This window comes from Lonchura striata, chromosome Z, assembly GCF_050655825.1.
Source record: "Lonchura striata isolate lonStrDom1 chromosome Z, ASM5065582v1, whole genome shotgun sequence".
NCBI classification, from domain to species: Eukaryota; Metazoa; Chordata; class Aves; order Passeriformes; family Estrildidae; genus Lonchura; species Lonchura striata.
The window spans coordinates 82,756,194-82,783,111 of record NC_140740.1 but is presented as its reverse complement, the minus strand read 5'-3'; the positions used below and the strand labels follow the sequence as shown (position 1 = coordinate 82,783,111).

The 26,918-nt window shown below is 41.5% G+C and overlaps 1 protein-coding gene across 11 annotated transcripts in view; it reads right to left on the bottom strand.

Annotated features, from left to right (window-relative positions):
* Positions 1–1,139: 1,139 nt before the first annotated feature.
* Positions 1,140–26,918, bottom strand: part of NRG1 (neuregulin 1) — a 173,918-nt gene continuing 148,139 nt past the window's right edge. For 6 of the 11 annotated variants that reach the window (XM_021534811.4, XM_085568098.1, XM_021534815.4 and 3 more), the window contains 7 exons: positions 26,024–26,082; positions 20,284–20,307; positions 15,767–15,869; positions 12,206–12,332; positions 11,558–11,688; positions 10,821–11,024; positions 1,140–6,830 (listed from right to left, as the gene is read on the bottom strand). In XM_021534811.4, the coding sequence (XP_021390486.2) occupies positions 6,179–6,830; positions 10,821–11,024; positions 11,558–11,688; positions 12,206–12,332; positions 15,767–15,869; positions 20,284–20,307; positions 26,024–26,082 (1,300 nt within the window). In that variant the 3' untranslated portion in view covers positions 1,140–6,178. Of the gene's footprint in view, positions 6,831–10,820; positions 11,025–11,557; positions 11,689–12,205; positions 12,333–15,766; positions 15,870–20,283; positions 20,308–26,023; positions 26,083–26,733; positions 26,802–26,918 lie in introns of all 11 variants that reach the window. The other 5 variants (XM_085568097.1, XM_085568094.1, XM_021534810.4 and 2 more) reach the window with 4 other exon arrangements.

Below are 26,918 nucleotides of genomic sequence, written 5' to 3'. Positions count from 1 at the left end.
TCCAGCCTCACAGCCACAGGATCCCTCCACATGAAACAGAAAGACAGGGAAGCTGTCTGAGGGACACTGGGATCAGACTGGACCACAGGTCTTTAGTCTCTCTGTTGAGAACAAGGGAAGAGGGAGAGTGACAGAAAACCCTTGCCAGTCATTTCCTCCCTTTCCCTCCCTCCCTCCCTGTCTCTGCTCCTCCCTCCCTCCCTCCTTTCCTCCCTGTCTCTGTTCCTCCCTCCCTCTATCCCTCTGTCCCTCCATTCCTCCCTCCCTCCATTCCTCTGTCCCTCCATTCCTTCCTCCCTCCATACCTCCATCCTCCCATTCTTCCACCCATTCTCAGTTTGGCATCTCATTCTGCACCACAGGTAGGCTAGGGAGCACTAGCCCTGGGAACAAATGGACGTGAAACACATCCAAATTGTTTTTACTGCATTCCTCTCTCCTCTGCTCATGCCTGGATTTTCTTCTCTTGTTTAATGCTCGTTAACAGCAAATGGCTTTACATACTTGTATCATGTAAGCACAGCTATATCGGATATTTGCCCTCCTTTTTTCCAAGTGTGGCAGAGAGCTGGAGAAGAGCAGCAGTATACACAGTATTCCCAGTTTATACAATCTCCACATGTTTTCAGTTCAGTTATTTCTCGCATCTGATGTGTTTTTCATGGATTTAGTAATCCTTGTTGGATTAATGCCTAAAATCTGGCCCCCACCATGAACCCATGGAAACTTTTACAGTCCACAATCCCTTCCAGCAAGTAATTCTCCAAGTTCCCTACCTCTTACATGAAGACCTACATCTTTCTGGGAATACGGTGCCCAGTAGTTTTGATTGATAACTCCATTTCTTTTATTGGAAGAGGTATTAAACATCCAGTCCTTTCTTACCTTCTACAAGGTAAGTATATTTCAACAGACCTTTAGTATCTTCTCTCTGCTGTCCTTTCTTTCTGAATAATGATATGCAGCCTACCCAGTGGTCCCCAGACCTCACCAGCTCCAGGTATTTATTCATCTGAGCTGCCCTTCAAACCCTTCCCTGTTACACTACTTCTGAGACAAGAAGACCAGGACCACTCATTGTATTTACAACTGGCACAAATAATGAATCTATATAGAGGCATGATGGTGCCATCTAAGAGTTCCTGGTATCTGCTTTGCTTTATTGACTGTTGCTGAACAGTGAGGTGACATTTTTGTAGAGCAGCCTCCCACAGTCCCAAGACTGTGTCATTTCCGCCCCCCAACTCCTCCCTCTCTCCAAACCCCATCCATCTTAAGCAGTAATGGTCAGGGTAGAGCTAATAATTCTAACTTAAGAAACTAAAAATGATTGTAGGAGCAAGAGTGTCTGCCAGAGACCCCCCCACAGGGATGAGTCAGAAATCTCAAGGAACAGTGATCCACAACAATAGAACAAGACCTTTACAACAATGTTTGGATACAGAAAGATGGTAGCTACTGACCTGGCACAGTCTGCTGAGCAGATGGGCCAGGACCACACATAAACAATTTAATCCAGCACCTCTTTTACTGAAAATGAATAACAAAACCTTAATAAATCAACAATTACTTATTGCTGTATTTGGGGTAATAAATTCTTTAGTTTATCAGTAGCTTGTGGCTTCCACAGCATATTCTTTGAACAGTTTGCCTTTCAGTTACATCCCCTTTCTCTCCTGAACAATAAATTAGCATTTGTTTTTTTTTTTAAAGGAAAAGAGGGGAAAAAGAGGATATATTACAATTTCTTCAAAGCAAAAGGAAAAATGCAACATCTTTGTGACATATATCTTAAAATAATATGAGGATAACTTTCTCTGAGTGTTAGATGCCTATGCATAAATAATAAAGGATGTTATGTTATTTACAGTGTTACACAATAAAACTAAGAGCGTCTCATTTAACACAATATCCATAAAGACAGTAAATAATGAAAAAACATCCACATATGTACAAGACATATTTACAATAGAATAGAGAATTACAAATGATGATAATTGGCCATGTTCTTTGTCTGCCCTTCTCTGCAGCATTTCATAGGTGCTTTTTTGTTTCTTACTAGAAGTAAGACCCAGGTAATGGTAAGTAGCCATACTGCAGGGCCAAGAAGTGCTCAACAGGTTGAGAGGTGTGTCCTTTGGGGAGACACCAGTTTGCTATCCTGGATGCTCAGGAAACTGCTTGCAATGTGTGTGAGAGAAGCAGGAAGATGCAGCATTGTTGTTTTGAAGTACTGGAAAGTAGGAGCTTTCCTGTTTCCCTGATAAAGGCAGTGATTGATCTCTTAAACCTGGGCATGTTGGGGTGGCTCAAGTGAGGAAGGGAATAACTGGGCCAAAAGGAGGGAGTAGGCTTTTCTCTGTTGCATAAGAATCTCTATGGAGCTGTAATGATCTACACCCCTTCAACAGGCAGACTGTACCAGGTTGTGCACAACATAATCTAGCTATACACTCTTGAAAGAAGCCTTTCAGCTTGGAACAATTCCTGCATATAGACACATACACAGGAAAAAAGTCATGTCTCAACCTAAATGGCATGGAAACAAACCAGGACAATCTTAATAACTCTGCCACCACTGGAATATTTTCCCCTCTTTTCCAAGTATGGTTATTCTTGCCATGACTTTCAGCCAAAGAACAGGCAAGCATCACACAGTGATGGCTCAAGGGTGTTGGGACTGCCTAGCTCAAAGGTCTGGGAGATGAAGCAAATATCCCCAACAGGGAAGCTGGCCTTTTCCATAGGCACTTGCTGGCTCTGCTCTGTGCTGCTGCAGCCTCCAGCCTCTTGGCCAGCAGGAACTGGCTGCAGCCCACCAGCAGCACCTGTGGCCAGGTAGACTCACTAACTTCTGGGTGTGGACCTGACTGATGTGAAACACCCTCACAGAGTGATAAACACAAGTTTAGAGGTGAGGGTCTGTGTCCTCCTACTGCTTCTGTGCGCACCAAGCCAGGGCAATTCCTGAATTCACTGCTGCATGAATTGTGCTGTAAGGCTGGGTTCTTCACAAAGATCTAAGGGCTTAGGCAGCCATATCCCCAATTGTAGTTTCTTGTTCTTAGGTCCATGTGAAGTCTCCAGCCTAATTTCATGCTTGCCCTATAACACACTGTGTATGTTCCGAGGGGAAGGAATAACAGGAACTGCACAGCAATTTGACTTTGAGGCACTACAACAGACGAGATGTGACATTTTTCCCTAGACCTATAACAAACAAATCTCACATGTACAGCTCCCAAAAATGGAATTGTTCCTTCATTTTGTACTGTCCTTCCAAAATAACTGTGTTAGTAGTCAAATAATCTACTCAATGTCAAGGCATGTTCCCTTTCCATCCTCATTAATCTGTCTGGGCTATTATAGATACTCCAATAAGAGCTGGCCTTGTGGTTGATATATACTGAAGAGTGTACAAATTACCTGTATTATAATCTCTATTCTGCCACTAAGATGGGTGATTTTGGGGCAAATCTCATTTTCTCTGCCATCCTTTTTTTGTCTCATCTGTCCTGCAAGGTCTTTGCAGTGTCAGAGGCCTTCCTGAAGGGACAGATATTCAAGTGCCCAAGGAAACTCAACAGTGCAAATCTTTTGGAAACTTGTGACCTTCATTAGGAAAGCCCACCTGGCCCTCCATATTACTGAGTTGCAGAGTTACTGGAGAGGTGTATATTCTGCTGCATGGGATTGCAGATAAATAGGTATGACTAAAGGGATGAAAATGAGAATATGGTGTATAGAATTTGTAGAGAGTTTTTGTTTCAGTCTGCAAAGGCAAAGTGTGTTCAAGTACATGCCAGCTCGGGAAAAATTGCAAAGGGGACCTAAGTCCAGACAGTATGTACTTGCCATCTCCCACAGATTTCTCAAATAAGCAGTGCCATTTCAGCCACTACATGGCCCAAAGATGTGCTAGTTTCCTAGCCTTTTGGTTCTATCACTGACATTCTAGTGGACAACTCTGTTTCCTGTACTAAGGTGTTTTTTTTTTTTTTTTCCTGCTAAATCTGGTGCTCAGGTAGACTAACCTGTGTTCTTACTAATGTGATGTGGTTATTTATACCTTGAGGAACTAATTGATTTTTGTTATACCGGCAAAGTCTTCTTTTGCTATACTTTTCTTTCAGTCTTAAATCAATAGGACACCTTGTTCAGCAAAACTCTTAGGCACATGCTTAACTTTTTGCATGTACTGGATGTGTCAGTGACAGTCTAGCACATGCTGAAGGTAACTTTTGCTGGGATTAGCATAAACATATGCTTGAACAATTTACTGATCTGGGACTTTTGTTTCTCAGGTTTGCATCTCACAAATTTTCCTTGATGTATTTCTCTTCATTTAACTAGGACCAGAATGTGGCCCAAAGGATGAGTGTAGTTTGGCTGAAATTATTTTTGTCTTGACAGGGCTCTTATTTAGAGCTCAGTAATACCTGTAAAACATATGTTCTCATTTTCAGAATCCCCAGAGTCTAGGAAAAACATTTGTTTTCCACATCAATCCTGAGTCAATGCTGTGCCAACTGAACACATAACAAAAAATCAAAAGTATAGAAGAGGCAGAGTGACCCTGACTAAACTGATAGGAATTCAGTGCAAAAGAGGCCATTTGCTTCTGTCTGGATGGATGCATTTGCTCCACACTGACAGCATCCTTGCTCATTACTAGTCAGTGACTTCTAAACTGTCACTGGCTATATAAACACTGATATTAAATAGTCACACATGGGTTACTAGGGCTGTAACTCACATGGTGTGCTTGCCTTCATAAATAGGCTCTGCATCAGCCTTGCCTCTCAAAACCCAAGTAATGGAGTCAGTAAAGGTGAGTGGAAATAAACTCCATACATCTGCTTTGTCCTCCATACATCTGCCCTCCTACGTGCCTATACTTTTTAACCATTCAGAAAATCATGTTCTTCTTCCCTGAAAGGCCTTTTTTTGTCCAAGAGTAAGCCTTACTCCAACAGCAACTCTAACAAGGTATTGCTAGAAGCTTGTCAGGGTTCTTTCTGAGGAAGGGAAAAAGGGGCAGAAAATTGATGGGAAACAAAAGAACAAATAATGTATTAGAAATCAACATTAAGAAATAGAGATGAAAGCTGATTGCACTTTTATTAGTGGCATTTGTTTTCCAGCTAGATCTCTTCCTTGTTTGATTACAGATATCTATTATATTTGCCCCATTAACATAAACTGATATAAATGTTTTCTTTTTTTAATTTTTTTTTGTTTTCTTCTTTTTTTTTTCTTTTTTTTTTTGTTTAAATAGAATATTGGGTTCAAAGCCTCAGCTAACTTAAACCCATTTCCTAAGGGATAACTAGAACAATTAGTATCTGGAAAATAATGAAATGGCAGCTCCTAGTGATTACAAGCTGACCTCTGATTAATAATATATTTGATTTAAAATCACAGTATTACTTTCTTTCTATAAGTAACATTATTTAATGCAGGTTGGCTTTTTTTTTTGTTTGTATGTTTTTTGTTATCCTGCTGTAATTAATAGTAGCATGCTGTTTGATCTACTATTATCCCAGTGCTCAAAGAAGCAAACCTTTTGGCTGGCAGAGAGCAGACAAAACTCATCTCATATACGGAAAGCAAATAAAAGTTCTCATATAAGAAACTTTTTTTTTTTACTTTTTTATCTTTTTTTTTTAATCTTTTTTTTTTTTTTTTCCTTTCTGACTCTGTGTGTGTGTATGCGTGTGTTTTTCTGGTGGAGTAGGGTGGGAGTGCCATTACAGGGCTTTCTGATTTGGAGACTCTACAGCAAGCGACCAGAGGGACTTCTGCAATTCTTGCAAATCATACATCCAGTCATTATAATGCAGTGCACAAAAAAGCTAGGACAACTGAGGGCTAAAAGGTTTTGCAAAATACTATGGGACAGTCATAATTGTAACTGTACAAAACTTGCTTTCAACTTAACATAACATAAAGGCACCATTGATATCTTTCCCCATTTTTGAAATACTGTAAAAAATTGCTACATATGGCACATAACACATTTGTACATACGTATATTTAATTTATAAAAGTTTTTTTTTTTCCCCCTCCTGTCTTCTATCAGCGGAATTGCTAAAATAAAATAAATCGTTTAATTTAAAGGTGGAATACTTCATTATATAAAATAAAGTTTTACATGTGAATCTATGTGTTTTATGTTTTATACAGCAATAGGGTCTTGGTTAGCTATCACACTGGACAACCTTGCTTGCAACTCTTCTGGTGTGGAGAAGCGATTTGCCGGGTTAGTCCTGGTTTCAGCCAGCCGGAAGGCGGTGGCTGGCTCCAGACCGGCTGCCCCGGGGTTCGGTATGCTCAGGAATGGTGTATCCTCACCTATTCTTTCATCTTCGGTTTCGGTCTCAGAGCTGCTGCTCTCAGAGCTCGTGTCAGAGTCCAATTCCACCCTGCTGGAAATGTGGCCGTTGGGCTTTGTTCTTTTGACCCTCCGGCTGTTGGTGAGTTTCTTTGGAGGCTCCTGTGCTGGTTCGTACTCCTGCGTGGTCTCGTACTCCTCGTCCTCCACGATCCGCAGGGGGCTCGGTGGCAGGCTGTTGCTCTCGTGGGTGGCGTTGTGGTGGAAGGAGTTGAACTGCTGAAGGTGGTGGTCATACTTCTCATGCAGCTGCAGTGGAGTCACCAGGAGCAGCGGCCGCTCCTCCTCTATGAAGGGGCTCACCGCCACTGAAGGAATGGAGACGGTCAAGCTGGAGGCCGGTGGTGACATTGTGGAGGGGCGGGACTTGGGAGAAGTTGGAGTGTGAAAATCGACGGGTGACATGCGAGCTGGTGTGGTCATAGCTGAGACATACCTGAAGAAAAGAGATGGGGATAGGTTGCAAGCACAGGAGCAGTGGTGACCTGTAAATACAGCAACTCCTGTGGCTTGCGAGAGAAATGGCGGGGATTCCCAAAGATCCCCAGCATCCTCACACAGGGCTACTAAGGAACCTTTCCTGTTCCTATTAATCCTATAAACTGCTGGCTTCTGGGACTCTGGGTAAAAACATAAGAAAGCAGGAGGAGCACAGCGAAATTCCCAGATCCCAGCCATGGAGATGTTGTAAATTTTTTACCAGAATAACTTTCTGGAATGAATCCAGGAATGGGATTCAGAGACAGACAGGCTGCCAGAAACGAAATGCATTTGCAAGTATTTTCTCAAAAGGAAAACAGCTGCTGCACTTCTGGAAGGATTTGACCAGAATCTGGGGTACATGCAAACAGACAGGGGGAAAGAAAGGAAGGGAACTGAAGGACAGTCCTCTTGGGGCTTCACCCTCTTCTGGCAACCAAACTGTCTCAGGCTAGGGAGGAAAGTAATGTTTGGATAAAATATAGAGCCAGATTCTGCTAATTTTCATCACCAAGGGTAGTCAGAGAAGCATTTGTAGCACCATCCCAGGAGCTTTGTGCTGCTGCACTCCTGGGTGCTAGTTACCCTGGCTGGTAGATCTATCTGCAAAGAAGCACAGAGTATCATTTGTCCTCATATGGGAACAAATGCTGAAAGACAGGATTGTCTGGCCTTGTGCCCATGATTTCTCTGCAAAATTTGTCCCTGTTTCTGTGGGAAGGGTAGTGGTCAGAAGTTATTTCTGAAAATGAAGCTCAGGTGCCATTACAGGGTTTGTCCCAAAGAAACAGAACAGAAAATGTGGAGCTCTCAACTAGTTTTCATCAATACACATGCTATGAGGTCATGTGGATTCATGCCAGGTGAGGATCTGCCTAAAACCACTTGATCAAAAGCACAGTGCCCAGCATGACACTTTGCATGGTCTGGCTTTGCTTTTATTCTTATCCTAAATTCACCTGCCCGAATTTCATCTGTGTCTAAAGTTAAAATCGTTCTAAGCTCCATCACAGGCCTATTGAGAAAAGCTCTATGTCTATGATTGATGTAGTTATTTAGTTGTCCATTAGTGGTTTATTTATTGGAGCCTGAAATTACCAAAATAAACCTGAATCCATCTTTCTTATCCAATCTACGACTCACTTGCACATATTACTCTTGATAAAAATGGAGTTACAGGAAAAAGGAGAAAATGGGACAGATTCTGGACAGATGTGCAGTAGCATAAATTGATTTCACTAGAGGCACATTGATTGCACATTGATTGCACACTGATTTACATAAATTGAGGAGCCAGAGAAAGGAAAAAACCAAGCCTGGATTTATGCATGGGAATTAATCAAGTTGGTTAAGCAAAGGGCAATGAATAGGTCTGTGCACTGGATGAGTTAAGTAATTCTTTCTGCTTCCACGAGTGAGCTTTTCATACCTTTCACATTTTTAATAGGCATTTTCTGAAAAACTGAAGCCTTTCTACTTTCCCAGTTGGTACACTGTTAGATATATGTCTTCATGACATGCTGGATTTTAGCTACACTGATTCTGTTAACCTGTTGAGTTGGCTAAATGTGTTCCATGTACTGTGCAGGCTTCCAACAGTGTCAAGTTACTCATACTGGAGTGTTGTGCATTCACACATTTCTGGTCTATTCCCCCACACCCTAACAGGGCAGTGCTAACTAGCTGCTGTCTGCAGTCTGAGGCTCAGGAGCTGAACTCGTGCAGCTCCAGCCCATCCTGAAAGGAAGGTTAAAAGGATTTATCCAGCTTCATGGCCAACTATGCTGGCTCAGTGAAAGGGGATCAGAGCATACCCGTGGCCATCCAGCACACACTAACTTGTTATATGCTGCCAGCTTCATCATACAGTCCAGCTTTTTGTGCAGAGACAGTGTTTTTTGATCTTCTCTCCAGTAAGACAGCTAAGGACATCCAAGATAAAACTGCTTGTGCCCTCTGCTTGTGTACACAGGTGGCAGGACATGGGATCCAGGAAATGTATGGGGTAAGGCAAAACAACCTTTTGTAATGTCTGTTCAATTTAGTTTGAAAACTGGGGGAGTACAGCCTTGGTTTACCAATTCACAGTACAGCAACATTTGATGGCTTCAGGAAGTAATTTGTCAGCTCCTACATTCCTTTATGTTTCTGAGTAATTTTTAGTTCCAAATAACTCTCACTTACTCCCTTACATACACAAGCCATCTCAGGAACAATTGGCAATGTATTTCCTGCTTGCTAAAAAAAGATGAGGCCTAAAATTAATGCCCAGGGAACTATCATCTCCCATGCAGCAAATTTGTGATTGCTTCAGGCACAGGCTAGGCTGTCAATGCCTGATGAATTATCACAGAAATGTTGCTGCTATTGACCTATAGTACAACCTTCAAGAGACAAAATAATTGATGAAATGCCTTCTTTCTTCTCAGAGAAAAAAAAAAGGAATATGGTCTCCCCTCTCCCCCAACACTGGCCCCCTCCCTCCACGTAAATCTAAACAGTTTGTATTAGAATGATGCTTTGGGTGTCCCATGCAATGCAGGCAGATAGCAAGAATGGTCTTCACTTCTCACATGCAGATGCCCAAATACACTAAGCTGTACTACTCACCATTGTCAGGCGTGTGGCCGTGCATCCTGCTCGGTTCCCAGGCAGGAGACAACATGGTATTTACTGTTACAGGTCCTGATCCAGCAAAGCACTTAAGCACATGCTGAGCTCTACCCATGTGAGTAATCTTGCTGATTTCAGTGGGCCTACTTGTACAATTAAAAGATAATCTTGTCAAAGTGCTCTGCTGGATTGGAGCCATGGCTGTTTATGTCATGTAAGCCACGTATGTTCAAATTAAATTCCATGGTAAATAACACATAATTTTTAATGAGATGGTAGTTTATTATGCTTGGTGGTACTACACTTGGGGTCCTTCCTCAGTGGGCCCTCTTCCTGCTGCTTAGCAGTTGTTTGTGTGGCAGAGGGAGTACCACAGAAATGGCATTTGCCATACTTGTGCATTCATTTTCTGAAAACCACAATTTGTCTCCTACACAACTCAGTCTCCTTGGGGATTGCCTGGCTGCATTTCTGGCATCATGGACACTCCACAAGGCCAAATCCCTTGTGATTTCGAAGTCCTCAGAGAACTGGTCCATAACCTTTTGTTTTAGTTTTCTTCTGCCTCTGATTCCAGGGAGAAAAGCTCTTTTTACATGTCTTGTTTCTTCTCAGTCTTCCTATTGCTATTCTGGGGCCATCTTGAACTAAAATGCTAGCCTAAACCTGAGCAGGATTTTTTCAGTTAAAGATTTTTTGTGACTGATGTACTCCTAGGCGGACCTTAGGAGCTGATGAACCAACCTTTTCAGAGAAAAAAAATTACTTGGTTGGAAAACTCTTGGCCAGGTTTATTTATAACTATTCATGATTTAATAATGACCTGAGTCTTTCTGGCTCGCACTTTGTGTTCCTTGATTTTATTTAATAAAGGGTTAAGGGGAGTTTTGGAGCCAGAACACTCCAGAAAGTAGGTGGTGGCATAATTTCTACGGTGGCATAATTTCTATACTGCTTAGGAGTCCTTAGTGCTCTCCTCCCGTGGATCAAAGCACTACTTTCTCACTGCAAAATCTCTCAGTCTTCTCATTTGCACCTTCTAAGAAACTGGTAATTAGGCAAAGTTCTGTTTATAGTTTTCAATGGAAATTTCTGACTAATTACTCCAATTGAGCTTTTCCAAGTGTGAACTGCTGGCTTATAGGACTAAACCCAGCAGAGGCCAAGAAGAGAAGAAATGCTTTTGGTGGGCTTTGAACTACCGCACATCTCTCCAGCTTTACGAATAAGGAGTTGTATGTCCTCCAAGAACAGCTGCGCTGTCACATTTTCTCCCAAGCTTTGAAACATCTGGGAAAAGCCCAGCTGAAAGGGCCGAGGCAGCGCGTCCTACCTTTCGCTGTGCGGAGAGTCTCGGTAGGAGTCCGGGGTCTCCCTGGCGTGCCGGGGGAAGCCGCTGCCTTCCCGTGGGCCGCCGATGCCGTTGAGTCGGCCCCGCGGCCCCGCTGGGCTGGCGTGCCTGCTGTTCTCCATGGAGGAGCTGACGAGCACCGAGTGGCTTTCAGAGAGGATGCTTTCAGTGTGGCCATTGCTCCAGCTGGAGAGCAGCAACCAGGAAAAGAGAAAGGGAGGGATGTGAGAGCGGGCTTTGGCGGCAACTGCCCGTGAGCAGAAGGTTACCCAGGGAAAGGAGGGGCTCTGTTGCCACACAGGATCTGCAGCACAAACATGTTGGAAACTGGACTGCAGAGTCTAGCCAACCCTATAAATCCACAGGCATCAAGGTGGTTTTGCATGTATAGATAAAAGGAGAGGGATGGAGGGCTTTCCAGTCATCAGAACTGTCACTGATTTAGCAATTTCAGTGTGGCTGAATTTCAGTACTGGAATGCCAGCCTGATAACAAATTCCTGGGAAGATAATTAGCTAGGTGATACGACATCAAATGTTTTTAGTCTTAAAATGAAAACACTATGAAGGGAGCATAGATCTTCCCTGGTTTGTTGTTTTACACATCTTTTCAGTTTTTTGTTTATACATCTTCCCTGGTTTGTTGTTTTACATCTCTTTGATTTTGCAGCACCAACAGATCAGATATTACAGCTGTTATTTGCCTTCCCCCTCCAGTACCTGTGGCTAGGTGTCTGGGTGACTGTCACGGAGTGATGTGTTGTTGAGGTGTAGTGGCTTGTAGAAAACGAGGTCTCTGTTTCTCGCTCGATGACATGCTCACTGGAGATTACATTTTTCGAAACGTACTGCTGAAAAAGCCCAGACAAACCTCAGGTTTACAAACTGTAATTCACAGCACATTTGTAGACATAATTCCCAATCCCTCCTTCCCAGATTTCAGCCTTTTTCATGTGCCAAAGCACAAATTTTGTCACTTTAATACATGCACAAACCATACTGACACACTTGAGCACGTTCATGTACACCTCTGTGTACATAGCCCATCTAGACTCAAAATAAGAGATAAATGAGGAAAGTAGCAAAGGTCTGCATCTCAATCAAGCTATAAAAATGTAGTTAACAAGGGAACAAGAAGTGCTGATAGAAAGTTATGTGGAAAAGCAACCTCCCATTACCATCACATACACCAAAAATAAATTCTCTGATGGAGAAGGCGGCAGCAGTTTGTGATAGCAATTTTGTGGACAGAGAAAGCCAAGAGAAATCAGCCACCAGCCTGCAGCAGGCAGATGCTTAAAAGCTTTGTGGGGTGAGCTTTCCTGTGGCACTGGCAGCCTAGGCTGAAGCATGAACAGTGCAACCTACGTTGACAAGCTGGACGTTGTCCGGCGGCGGGTTGGGGTGGTGCGGCCCGTTGGCCATGTTCATCACGTTGTTCCTTTCCGAGCGCAGGCTCTGCCGAAGGCGGTCATGCAACTTCTTCCTCTGCTTCCTGTGCGTGAAACACAGAAACAATTTTAACAGGCAAAAGGAAAGCAGCTGCACCTTTCAGCATATTGGTGCTGGTGATAATAATGTAACATCACTCTGTTTTTTTGCCAGAATTTTCTCCACTGCTGCTAGAGCTCAGAACAACTCTGAAAACCACAGGTCTAATTGCAGCTGGAACTGTGGGGACCTGCACAGGGGGAAGGATATTTGGGATCCCTTCCAGGAGTCAGCAGGACAAAGGGGGACAGGAATAAGTGAGAGGAAAAGGGAAGCCATTTCTAAGCAGTGCTCTTAGGAGGAGAATTTTCTGCACTCAGTGGGGAGAAATTTTAATCCAGACACCTTGACACCCTCACAGGGCCAAGGCGAAGCTTCTGACAGCCCATCAAGTTACACCTCTCTCTTCACCACAGGGAGCTGAGGTATCTGTGCCTCAGGGCTTGTTTGCAGACACTGGAACATGGTCTTTGTGATGTGGCAGTTACACATTTTTTGGTGGGATTCATCCCCTACCTCAGCAGTGCACCTCAAATATATAAATGTGTTATAGAGGAGCGCAAGATGAAGCCTTAGAAATCCAAAGTGAGAGTATATGGCATAGGCCTGCGGATTAACCAAGTGGATGCCATGGGTGCTAATGCACTTAGTAGAGCTATCCATGTACTAATGACATGGCCTCTGACTGACTTTGATGCTTCTACTGTCTCCTATCCTTAGCTGTGGTTTCCTCACTTGCTAACAACATGTAAGCCTGAGGAGAGGCTGTGGGAGATGGGGTTTGTTCACCCTGGAGAAAAGGAGGCTCTGGCCAAGTGAGGGTTGGACATCAGGAGGAATTTCTTCATGTAAAGGGTTATTAAACATTGGAACAGACTGCTCAGAGGGTGGTGGAGTCACCATCCCTGGGGGTGTTCCAGAAATGACTGGTCACGTCACTTAGTGCCATGGGCTAGCTGATGAGGTGGTGGTCATTCAAAGGTTGAACACAATCTCACAGGTTTTTTCCAACCTAAATGATTCTGTGATTCTGTAATCCTTCCAGCTCTCCTCAGAAGAACTTTTCAGAAGATCATTACAAGCTGTCAGCAGCAAAACTTATGGCATAGTAAAACCTGGCTATGCAGAACACACTAATTAAAACACCAAAATGAATAACCAGAGAAAGGGCTATTCAATTTCAGACTTAATTTATAAGTATTACCAAGTTTTCTGTCATTACACTGGAGAACTTCCACCACACTGTCTCAGAAGCCAGGGCAGTGAAGGGAGGATGCAAGGTTCCACACACTCTGGAATGCATATGACTTTGGCTCTGGCAAAAGCTAAAATACTGAGCTGTATGCAGAAATGCAGATAATGATGGCAGGGTAGAACAGTGTAAGAGATAACTATTTTCAATCTTGTTTTGAACTCAAGGGGACTATTTCAAGTTTTACAAAAAAGAAGGAGTGAGGGAGGGCAATAAATATGTTGAAGCTTGATAGTCATAAAAGCCTAAAGACAATGAAAACATAATTTGACATACAGCATTTTACATATTTTCTCTGTGTGTATGTGTCTGGCTAGTGGAAAATGCTTAATTTATGTCACATCACATGAATGGCATAAGCAGATACATCTGTCTTAGAAATGCTCCTGGTCTCAAAAGGATACACCCTGTGGTTCATGTGGAGTTTGTGCTTTGAGGATAACCAGGCATCATCTCAGGACATGTAAGCAGTTAAGGTGTATAGACAGCACAGTGCCAGGAGATATCTGAGCTACCCAAAGACCTGCTGAGCTGAGAAGCAGCACTAAAGCAAGGTTTTAACTTGATTTCACAGCTTCCTTTCATGAGGCTCTGGAGACCTTGTGAACTGAGAACAATCTGAATTCTTTAACATGGTAGAGAAAATGGGTTCTAAAAGAAGTCTGTCATCTACAGGACTGAAATCCTGGCACATGTGACCTGGGAATCTGTTCCTAGAAATGTTCATTATTCCCACCTTCAGTGATCAGTGTATTTGAATTTGCATGCTTTCATCTGTGCTGTTTGTCCTATAGTAAAAGGACACTAACTAAAAAAGAAATTACTCCACAAAACTGAGATGAGATTAACAGGTAAGCTAGTGTACTTAAGAAGCTTTTATCTTCATATAAATGATTTGCAAATAAAGTACCTCTGAATTAAGACTCAGTGTCTGAAGCTAATGCTCTGGCAATTTAGTAGCAATATTTTTTGCAAGGAGACCAACAAAATCTAAGTTATTAGGTTATTACATTGGTTGTTCTCCTAACAGCATTCCAGGATTTCTCCCGGTTTCTGAGTTTTTCCCTATTTATGGAAAAGAGCCAATGCAAATCACCTCACAGATACCAGTCTGGCATCCCTGCTGCATTTGAAGGGCCATGTCCTGGCATGGCACTCTCATCAACTGTTTCTGAAAACAGTTAACTTTTGGTTCACAGTGATTGCTGATGTCTGGGGCAAAAAAAGCATCCAGACCCCTGATGGATTCTGTGCACTCTTTATACAGAAAATCATACTTCAGTATACTAATGTTTGTTGAAATACATGGGGGATGTGATTTCTAAAAGCAGTAATTGATCTGATTTTTTATTACTGTTTCCGCTGCTCCCCACTGACCACGGGCACAAGGTTATGGGTGGGAGCAGTTCTGTGTGTGTGTCTGGACTCTCACTGAGAGGGATAAATGATCTCCTTCCTCCCCCACTTTTAACACATCCATTATTGGTGGGACTTACAACAAAAACTGACTGCCAATCAGGCCTTGAAACAGTAAATCAGGTTTATACAAACGTGGAATATTTATGGTAAGGGCTTTCTGTGTTTTGGTGGGGAGATTTATAAGGGCAGCCAGAAGTTTTGGCAGCAAAAATTCTGCTGATCTTCTGTGTAATTTATAGTCCAGAGTGCCTCATACATGTTTGAGAGTCACCCCCAGTAATTTAGATACTCACAGGACGCATTTAAATGCCAACTTTTGCATTGAGAGCACTTTTGTGTTCAATTTTTTGGTCTTTGGTATATAGTAACTTTTAGCATCATTAATTGTGTCCTAAGTACAAACAAATTAGCCTTATAAAATTCACTTCTGAAAAGCAACATGATTCCAGGGTTGGAGTTTGTTCCTTTTCAACTGGGGAAACCAGCTGAAATGGGTGATAGAAAAGAAAACAAACAAAAAAGACAAAAAATTGCGAGTTACATTTGAAGACTGAGAAATCTTTCACATACCTCTCTTAATTTTACACTGCTGATGGACATGGAGACTCACATTCCTCTGGCTTGGACCAGAGCACCGTGGTCACAAGTTTGTCTCTTAAGCTCACCTCTGTGGAAGCCCAGATAAAACCTTATGCCCAGAGAAGCTACAGACAACTGGGAAGGCCCTGACTAACAACACTGATACAAAATAGAAGAGAAAATTTTACTTGGTTTTGCAGTAGGCCACCACACACATGATGCCAACTACTAGAAGAGCAATGCAAATGCCAGTTATGGTCAGCACCCGTTTCTGGTACAGTTCCTCAGCTTCTAGAAAGGGACAAAAACAGAGAAAAGTCACAACATGGAGGATGGCTAGGCAAGGAGCACGCAGTCAACAGCTCTCATGCTACAAACCAAGTCACAGATTCACACAGCCACACCGAGACACAGCCACCACATTTCAGGCAGACTCATTATTGACTGCAAGGAGAACAGGACTACACCACAAACTATTAACACAATACTGGGGATGAGAACAATTACAGAATTACAGTCAAAAGTCACTTTTTTTTTTTTCAAGCCAACAAGAACAATATTTAAAAAACAACTTAGTTGACAAAACAGCATTTGCTGGAAATAAAAATGCAGTGTGGTAAGGTAATAACAAGAATTTGCAAATGCTTTGGAAGTTTTGCAAAGACAGCTGGAATGAAAGCCATTTTTAAAGGTCTTATGAGAAATTAATTTTCTTATTATCTTTTTGGATTGTTTTCACATCCAATATCCCTCTGGTCCCATGTCAATTTATATCTCAGCTGTCTTTACAGAAGAAATTTTAAAATACTCTTGTACATTTGAGACATGAGCTTGGCTTGTAATTATATCACCAATGGAAATGAAGACATGTTTTGAGCTCTGGTTGTAAAATTCAGACTCTTTCTCCAGTGCTCCTTCTAAAACACAGCAATATCAATAACCAGCAGTGCCTTGTGTGAGAGAAATGCAGAGTTTCAACTCGTATCCCTTTGTGACCAACAAAGGAATCCTCTATGAAGGGTGGCAGCTTGCTCAGTGATGACAACTTTTACCAATCTCATTCATATTTCACTTTTATAAAGGTGTTAGTAGCACTGCTAATGTTTGGGCTGGAGCTACTGATGCTTTCCAGCCTTGCTCATGCTTGGCAGAGAGCACTGCCGAGTGCTCTGCTGGGGAAATGTTATGTAAGGAGCTCTGAAACAGAGGCCGCTTTACAGATGTGGATTTGTGTTCCCACTGCTAGGACAAAAATGGATGTCTGGCTTTACTCAAGTCTTATTTTTGATTAAGCAGACAGACCAGCAGTGAGCTGCACTATTGACCATGGTCAGAATACCAGCAGGTGATTAAAAATAAATGAATGAATTAGAGATGTGCAGCTTTGCACTACCTTTGGGATAAATGTCAGCATTATTCCTTCTGGAAAGGACTTACATCTGGCTGGTAAAGAGATGCACAATGGTCTCTCATGTATGCCATGTATCACTGTCCAAATCATGTGCTATCATAAATGACACACCAATTCAGGCTGTGTCCTTACTGAACAGGGAGCAGCCTTCCCTCCATCGTGTTTCCTGAGCTTGTCTAGTTTTGTTTTAAAGTTACTGTGGGCAAGTGGCAAATACTCCATGCAACAAACCAAAAAGCAAAAATAAATCTTAATTTCTCTGATACAATGCACCACACCATGGAACAAATTTGTCTTACAAGCCAAACCCACTGTAAATTAAACACCAGCAAACAGGTCATGAGCACTGTCAGACAAAATTAATAGCACTAATTATTAACAAAGATGGGGGAAGAGGAGAGAAGAAATGAGTGTGGTAAAACTAGGATGCTGCAAAAACGTATTAAAGAAAAATAAATAAAACTCCAAGAACAGAAAGTCAAAAAAGGGAAGGAAGAAGTGGCTGAAGCTCCAACCAAATCAAACTATGACAAAGGAAAAGAGGAAGGTGAAATATAAGGAAAGACAGGAAAAAAGGGTAGAGAATTCAACTACAGGCCTGGCATAGCATGCTTGGAACTGGAAAAAAACAGAGAGAAGAAATGCTTGAGGACAAAAAAAAAGGTTGAAGCAGAGTGTGAAGGGATTTCTCATACAGCATAACTCCTCACCTAGGCTAGTTAGTGGCACTGGATCCCCTTCCCCTTTCCCTTCTGAAAGCGCTTATTAGTTAGCCATGGAAATGGTGTATTACGAGGATGTCACAGGAAACAGGAGAATTGTGCTAAGCAATTTAGGGGCTAATTTGAAATGCTTTGAATTATTATTTTTTTTATTGTCATGCTGTCAGCTGTTAGCTTATGAAAGCAAAATGAATAATGACATAACAACCTGGGTTTATTTTTTTGGAGCACAAGGGAGAGGAAGTAGAGGATTAACAGTGGACACTCTGCTCAGTTTTTGTACTGAAGGAAAAATTGCACTGACTGAAGCTGTTGCAGATGAGCTGGGCAGCTGGCTGGTGATGGCCTGAGTTTGCCAGGGGGCTGGGGCTCATTGCTTATGTGTGGGACTTTCTGGGTGCTCACTCACTGCAGGGGAGTGGGGATGCAGAGAGGGAGCAGGGCTGTGCGTGCAGCCCTGAGGAATGCTCCTAGCACCAGCACGTCTGCTGGGAGACTACAGGTCTTAACAGGCATGGGAAATTAAATCCCTGGATCTGCTTTCACAACCTCAGTTCCCTCCTGTGCCCTTTGAAACAAGGCCCTAAGGACGATGCAGCCTGACGTGGTGTGTGTGAATGGTGCTGCTGCTGTGCCCTCCCTCTAAGTCTGGGGGCAAGCTCTGCCTGGCAAAGCACCGGCAGCACTTGGGCATGTCATGCCCAGGAAACCAGCAAGCTCTCACATCAATCTGGCTGTGCTCCTGGCCCACAGGGGACAGCCAGGGCCACATGGGGATGCCCAGGTGTTCTGCAGAGGCCAGCGTGGGTGGCAGGGGATGCTGGCGGCTGGGACAGGACTGGGATCCTGGTTAAGACTTTGCATGGTACCTCAAAGACAATCCTTGGACTCTGTGTAAGGCCAAGAAGAGTTTTGTGAAGAACTCCTGTGGAGCACTTGCAGTTATACTACACCTTGCCCCAAAACTGCCTTCTGTCTCTGACCAGTTTATGGAGTCAGTTAATGACTGCCAGCTAAATAACATATGATGACTAAACTATCTTGGAAAAAAAAATATAGCAGCCTTGCAGGAAAATCTGTAAAGAATTTCATATGCAGTGATAATTTAGGAAAGATTTTAGCCTGTTAAGTATTAAAAATAATTGCAATAATTTTTTTAACCCTACAGAATGCTGGGAAAATAAAATCAATGTAAGACTTAAGTCAAGGTATTACATAAGCAGCCGCTCAAATATGCATATTATGCAATTAATTTCACATCACTCTAATTTACACGTAACTGATTATATATGAAGTCTTAAATTTGCTCTGTTTTAAAGTTTTTCTTCTTACATATCTCTGGGGAGTTTTAAAAGAATTTAATTCCAAAACGTTCTGCTAAAGTAATTTCACATATAAAGCAACATTTGAATGTCAGTTTTTTAAAGGATTTTAATTTAACTTCTCATATGTTAATGTAGCCATACATCTTCCACTACAATCTAATATGTATGAGTGGGAATTAATGCTAACTTAGGGTAATAATAAAAACAAAAATAAGCTGGGTTTTGAATAATTTTTTAAATTTGAGCTTGTAATGGGTTTTCCACAGTTCACAGCTTAAGCTAATGACATTTTGTGGGGGGATTTTCAATAAGAACATGAACAAAAACTGCCTCACCATCTGTTTTTTTTTTTTTCTTTTTTTTTTTCCCCTTTTAATTTACCAATAATTATAGGAGATTCCAATCTAAAACTAACCTGGATTTCAAGTAAGCCTATTCAAGAAATGCATTATTTTTACCTCTGAATAAAAACAGCTATTCAGATAAATACAGTCTATTAATGAATAACACTTAAAAGATATATTTCTATTATATCTAAAGCTGAAGTGTGAATATAGTACCCACTGACAATGTTCTTGTTGCATTAAGTTTTAGAAATATTGAATATATTTGCTGACTTGAGGATCTGGAGTCTAGCTGTAAACTTCTACTTAAATTCCTAAATAAGTTTCAGTCCACTTTGAATTTGCAGACCTGGAAAGGAACATATATATGCATATATGCATATATTTACAGATATGTATAGGCAATTGATTTACACATGATGTGTAACCACCAAGATGTGGGTTTAGACATAAAACATTACTTGAAAATCAGAGCTGAACACTGCCAATTTGCATACTTTTAAGTGGCCATAACAGTTCCTCCCTTTTAATATACTAGTTAGACATCTTGCTTAACACAGTGTTTCCAAAACCTAGCAACCTGAGAAAAACTCACCAAAAGCAGATGTCAAAACTAGTCAAAACTATACAGCAGAAAAAGGAATGTGCATTATGTTATGATCACTCCAGTAATTCCTAGAAATCCTTAAGTCTGGAATATCCTATCGATATTTTGATGACCATTTTAGTGAACTGATCTCCACTAATACTTTGACAAGGGTTGTTGTTATAGCTGTATGATCCCTTTTAAAGCATAAAGAAATTGGTTAGGAATTGAAAAGGGGAAGTGGAAAAAAAAAATAAAAAGGGGTTTATCTCTCAAGGTCTAGAATCTGCAGGCTAAAAGGAATGATTGGTCCATACCCATAAATTCAATCCCAAGATGCTCTGCCAATGCAGAAAGTTGTCAAAAAAGAAAGAAAAAGGAAAAAGTTTCAGAAAAGAGCAATACACTGTACTTAAAAATAAATTACATATGAGAATTACAGCTATTCTGTGTCTGCACATGAAACAGGACAAAGGGCACATGGTTATCTGGGCAGTGCTCAAGTGCACCTTTCTTAGCTATGTGATCAGACCTTCTGCAAGGCTTATACACAAAAATATGTATACATGGAGCGTCTAACAGGAACCATTAACCCTTAAAGATCTTACTGAGATGAACAGGGCTGTGGCCTGAGGATGCCATGTACAATGGCTGACTGTTTTCACACGGGTACATGACAGTGAAGGGAAGCTCTACCAAGGGCAGCACACTTCTGAAAGTGGGTGTGCATTGCTCTCCCTTCTGACCCTGCTTCTGTCCCAGGAATGTGCACCCTTGCTCTTGAGGGCTGTGACCTGGAGGTGGCTGGCACTGACTGCTCAGCAGTGGGAGTCCTCTGCTATGCAAACTTCCTGCAGCAGGCCTCCATCTTCTGGAAAATGAGGAGCCAACCCCTTTTCCCTGTCTTTGGACTGTGCTACCTTCTTGTTGAACAGGTGGATGGACCCTGCGGTGCAGGGCCTGATCCCTTTACACAAATTACATGCCTAAAGCAGCACTCCCAGACCCCAGCACCTGTGGGTCAAGATGAACACAGGTTTACCCCCAGCAGGTACTCTAGGAGACCCTTCCCATGGGGCCAACACCATAGCCATGGTAGCTCTTGCCTTTTTTTTTCTTGAGTGCTGTGAAGTTGATATCCAATGCTAATTTTCACAGCAAATGGATTTTTAAAATTTTTTAACATTTCCCATTGCACACATGGGGAATGTCAATTCTTTGTTGCCAATCAGTAACATTTTAAGCGTTAAGTAAGCTGAAATCCATCCAGGTCTCTTCCTAAAGAGCCAGTATCACATGCCTACCTGACCTCTGCTAATAATATAGATTAGTTGCATATAAAGCTTAATTAAACCTTCAGTAAAATGAATGACATGCCCATGCACATATATTGCTGTAATTATGCTTGCTTATAGGTAAGACACCTAGTTTGAAGGTAATTTAATTTTAGGGAAGTCATTCATATCATGCATCTTCTACTTCATATAATTCAATAGGAAGTTGGTATTTAAAATTGGAATATATTCTGTCTGGAAGGTCTAACAAGAGAACATGCTGAAGAAACATGCATTGCTTATTCAAACCTAGATGTTATGTCGCTCAGACTTATCTACGTTATTCCCAGTTATATTCCCTAAATCTGATAAGCAGAACATCCCAACACTCCTCATTTTATAAATAGGTGATTATTTTTGGTATTTTACTACTTAACCTGATATTTTTGCACACTTTTTACATGCAGTGTCGCTTCTATTGAGTATTTGTCTCAGAGTGCTCTAAGAATAAATACAACTAATTATTTTCAACAACTCAGTTTTCATTCTGGTCACGAATGGGGGGACATGACAGTCTTGTGGGGAAAAAATGCTTAGGAAGCAATTTTTTTTCCCAATGAAATTATTTAAAACTACAACTTGATGGATATATTTTAGCCTGTACAGAACAAGAGGATGGTGCTGGGAAATGCAGACCAGAATCCTCCAGAGCTGCATGCTGGGTTTCTGAGTGGTGTGCCACAGCTGCTGGGCACTGAGGACTTTGGGGTGGCTGCTGTAAGGATTCAGGTGGGTGGGTAGCCTGGAGACATGGTGCTGCCCAGTGAGGCTGAGCACTGCCTCAGGTTTTTGTAGAGAACCTGGCAAAGAAAGGACCCAGCTGGATCATCAGCAGAGAGGTCCAGGGAGACCAGTTTCAACTCTGAAGCACCAAGGTGTCATGTTTCTTTCTGTGGGTAATGAAAAATGCTAAAAAATTATCAATTCCTCTTGACGCAATTTCAGTTAAAAACAAACTCAAGTCTCCTAAACTATCACAGAGCAGACCCCCTGTATGTCAGCCATTTCTGCTTGAGGGACTGGGATACAGTCTCTTTGTGACATTTAGGTTCCACTCTGGATTCGAAATCTGGTTCATTTCAATAGTGCTCAGGTTGCAAAATTGGTATTGAACTTGATGTGTGAAGGTCTCATGGCTCCTGTAAAAGTACCAATTGGTTCAAATCTGAGGAGCATGCCCTTTCATAATTGAACTATCCCATCATAACTATTTTAGCACTTAGTGAAAATTAACTGAGCAGTTTAGAGTGAAAACCTTTATTTTTAAATTCTGAGCGGAAGACGGATAATGGCATTTTTCAAATCTGCTTGTTCATTTAGAAGTCTTGATCTCAGCACATGGAGTGTACAATTTAGGGTGCTGACAGGCTTTAGAAAATGAAAATTTCAGGTGAGATTGTCTGCTACCTTCATGCAGATGTAACTATTTGAGAAATACATAGAAAATGAGAAATAGTGAGGTAGTGGAATAGCTAAAGGCAGACTTTTGAAGACCTGTAGTTTATATGAAAAGGCTGAAAAATTAGGCCATCACACAGTTAATGCAGCTTTGGTCATCCTTCTAGAACATCAGAGCTTTTCTCTTGCCCCCTTTAATGCCTCAGCCAGGTTCACTGTGACAATATGAGGCAAGGGCCATTATAATCTGAAAAGAAAATTCCTTCTGCCCCTCTTGGTACTGTCCCTCTTGCTCATCAGGGTTGTGAGAGCTAGAATGGACAGTTTAAACTGGTGCTTCATACTGAAGGACAGCATGGACCATGTTCAGGAGATGCCCAAGAAGGGTCAGAGCCTGCCTCTGGCCAGTTCTAAATTCACAATTCATATATAATTGTTAACTAGTGAAATAAGCAAATCCCTTTGAGTGGGGTCCTTGGTCCGTCTGGGGCATTTGGGAAGACAAACCTGTGATTAAACTCGAGAGACGTTCCCTCAACCTTCTATTAATTCATGGCTTTATCACTGTTTCTTATCCTAGGGATCATTCTGCACAGTGTTACTATAAGAGTTCTCTTGCCTAACTACATGAAAATGACTCCAAACTTTTAATGTTGACTCATTCCTTTTGCTCTCCTCCATTTGCCTTTTGGTTTTCTCCATTTGTCTTGGTCTCCCTTGACTTCAAGGGAGAAAATGTGTGAACACAGACAGAAAATGCATGGAATTGATGTATTTTTGCAACAATTTGTGGACTGCCTTCTGCTGTCTCAAGGACCACGTGGTGGATCACGAGTCTCAAAGTCAAAGCAGTCACAGAAAAGAAACAGAAAAAATCCAGGGTAGCACACGTGGTAGCAGCTGTGCCTGCTGTGCTCAAGGAAAGGACACTACAGGGTCTGCTAGCCAGGCTTCTGAGATGAGCCAAGCTGGCCTCGCACTCTGTTGGGACAGGGCACTTCCAGAATACTCAGTGGTGCCTTGTTCTGGCAAAAGGTCCCCAGACCCATAACTTCAGGACTCTCAAATACCAACTACAGGGGAGATTTCTCAAAAAAAATTTTCTTTAACAGCCAAGTTGAGACAGTAACAGCTCATCGGTAGGCACACTTGGCTTGGAACCCCACTGACCCTTTCTTTCTTCCCAAAGAAAGACCCTCCTGAAAGCAAGTAAAATTAGATAGCTGTATGGTTCACACATGCACTTCTGCTTCCTACTAGCACTTACGCTGTTTAGCATCTCATTTGCTCTCTACTTTGCAAAAGCTGCATCCACAGAACTAAATTAATCATCCACAACTCTTGGTGAAAAATACAAGCTTGGCTTTAAGTCCCAGATGCAACATTTGCCTTTAGAGAACTCTCTAAGTCCTATGTTAAATAATATGCTCTGGTCTACTTTGGGTATGATAATGAAAAGTCATATAAATGCTTCTTCATTGCTTTTTAATTTTTAGTTAAATATAAATGTGCCCTCAGTGGACCTCTTTCCAAAAGTGTAATTTCAAGATCTTAAGCAGTACAATAAACCAGATGTTGCAGTGCAGATGCAGGGCAGACAGAAGTGCCAGAGTCTCACAGCCACTGACTGGGGCTCTCTGATGGTCTAAGGTAGGTAGAGGTGTTCTCTCCTGCCTCTGAATTTCAAGGAGAGGAAGTGCTTGACCAACTGAAGTACTAATTACTAAGTGTAACTCTTGCAGCAAGGCATCTATGCCTTCTCCATGGAGGCAACTTCAAACCATCTCAGCCTGGTGTCTTTAAAAATCCTAACCAGGGTTAGGAAACCAAAAAACAAATGAGGGGAAATGCACCTAAACTTTTTTTTTCTCCTAGGCTGGAAAATTAATTTATAATAATTTATACAATTCTTCTATAGTTTCCAGATAAAATTCAGCAGCAAACAAAGGATCTCATATGTTTTACACCACTTCCATTTAAATTATTATTCTAAGATCAGAAAATCTGAGCTGCACTTTTCACACAATGCACAGAAAAGGCCACTTAAATCTAACATTTGGTAAACACATAGTGTAACAGCATAAAAATTTTTAATGCCATCATCACCAGAGGCATTTAAATATAACTCACACTAATAAAGTTTCTAAGGCAGGGCATAAAAAATGCACATTTGAGTGCTGGAAGGTCCAGTCCCCAGTCAGCACTCTTGGGATTTATGTGGGTAGCTTCTATGATGGAAAGTATGAATTATGTATGGATGTTTTTCATCCATCAGTATAAGAGAAAACCTGTGCATCTCTTCAGGCTCCAAAGTGTCCAGCACATACTTACAGCTTTTTGTCCTATATACTAATGGAAATTAAATTAAGCTGGCCTACAGTCTTTCTGTGCTGGCAAGTAATCCATCAAAAAACCAGTTTCTATAACACTGCTTTTAGATCACAGTATATCCTGATGTCAGGAACAATTGAATATAAGTAGTACACATGCATTTAAATGCAAGACCTAAGCAATTTTCTTGTATGTTACCTTCAACTTTGCTATAGCCAATGAGAGAAAATAAATATATAGAGTACCTTCTGCTACACCCTGTCAAGTAATAATAATTAACCCATTTCTCCATATGAAACCTTATGGGAGGTGACCACAGTGTTGATTCTAGCAGTCTGTGTATGTGCTTGTCTTTTATTTGGCCAATTAATCTTTGATCTCTTGCACCTGTTAATCACAATATACCCAAAACACGTTGGACCTCATTGTTTTAAGTAATCTCTTCCTCTTTTTTTCTTTCTGTGCTCTCTCCACTGAAGCTTGGACAAGGAAGAAAATTCTGATCTGTTTGGCAGGTGCTCTGCAGAAACAATGTAAGCACTTCAATTACCTTTAACCTCTAGTTCTAAATGTCATATATAAGTACAGGACTAGATACTCATACTTTGGTTGAGGGAGTGCTGGCCTGTATCATGACTCATAAGCCTTCTGTGGCAAATAAAATGGGAAACTTTCAAATTTTCATTTTTGTACTTTTTCTGTTTGATGTCAACAAATCACACATTCAGAGTTAATTTCACAGCATTCCTAAGTCTTGCATTTCCCCCTACCCTCAATGTCAAACAATCTCAGGATTGCTTTCTGTTATAATTTGCAATTGCTTTTTGTTATATTTTCATGCAACAGGCAGAGACAATCAATATTAGGCCTTAGGCAACAAATCTAGTTACAGATTAAAAAAAAAAAAAAATTGGAGGAAAGATGCAGCGACAAGAAAGCAGCACCAACTGAGCATGCTTCTACTGCGGCACAGACAGAAAAGTAGTGGACGTACTGTAGAAGCTGGCCATTACGTAGTTTTGGCAGCGATCACCAGTAAATTCATTTGGGCACCTGAGAGGAAAAACAAACAAAAAAAATGGTAGAGAAAAAAACAGAGAAAAGAGAAGAGGTGAATATATGCTAAGAAAGAAGCTCCTTCAGTGTGAACTGATATGACTTGGTGAGTTCACTTTCAGAAACTGAATCTCGGTTTAGCGTGTCAAAATACCTCAGGATGTTGAGAGCAAGTCGTTTGCTCTGTGGAAATGTAAAGAAATACCCCCTGCAAAACCAGCCAAAACCAAACCAATCCAGATCAAAATGTGTTTCAAGATCTGAGACAGAAATTCACCATTCCAGAGACCCAGATTGGTTTTAGGATGCTCTTTCCACAAGGCAGCAAGGACACAAGCTCTGTACATACTCATCTCCATGAGTTTGGTCTTTTAGGGTAGCACTTTGCAGCAGTCTCCGAAACAGGAAAACTGCCAGCGTGTGCAAAACAAATGCATCTGTGAATAAATTGAAAGATCAAAAATCGCACAAACGAGAAATATTTTGGAGGTCAATAATTCCATGGTGTACAGATCGTACTTCAGAAAATCAGGTTATAAACTAGTGACTAAAGAGGCCGGTTCCAGCTGAACTGTGAAAACACCAAGTACTATTGATTTTGTTGCTGTAGTTGGGGAAGAAAGCAAAGTTCAGATTATTTTAACATACTTTCTTGGTTTTGGATTTTCATGGGCAGAGTTTCAGTACATCTTGCTCCAGTGAATCCAGGTTGGCACCTAAAGGGCAAAAACGTGATAAGCAATAGTACACCAAAACCACTGCACTAACAGACTTACATCTGCTGGGCTATGGAGTGCGAGTGCATTAAGTGACCTCCTGGTTGGGTGTTAGTG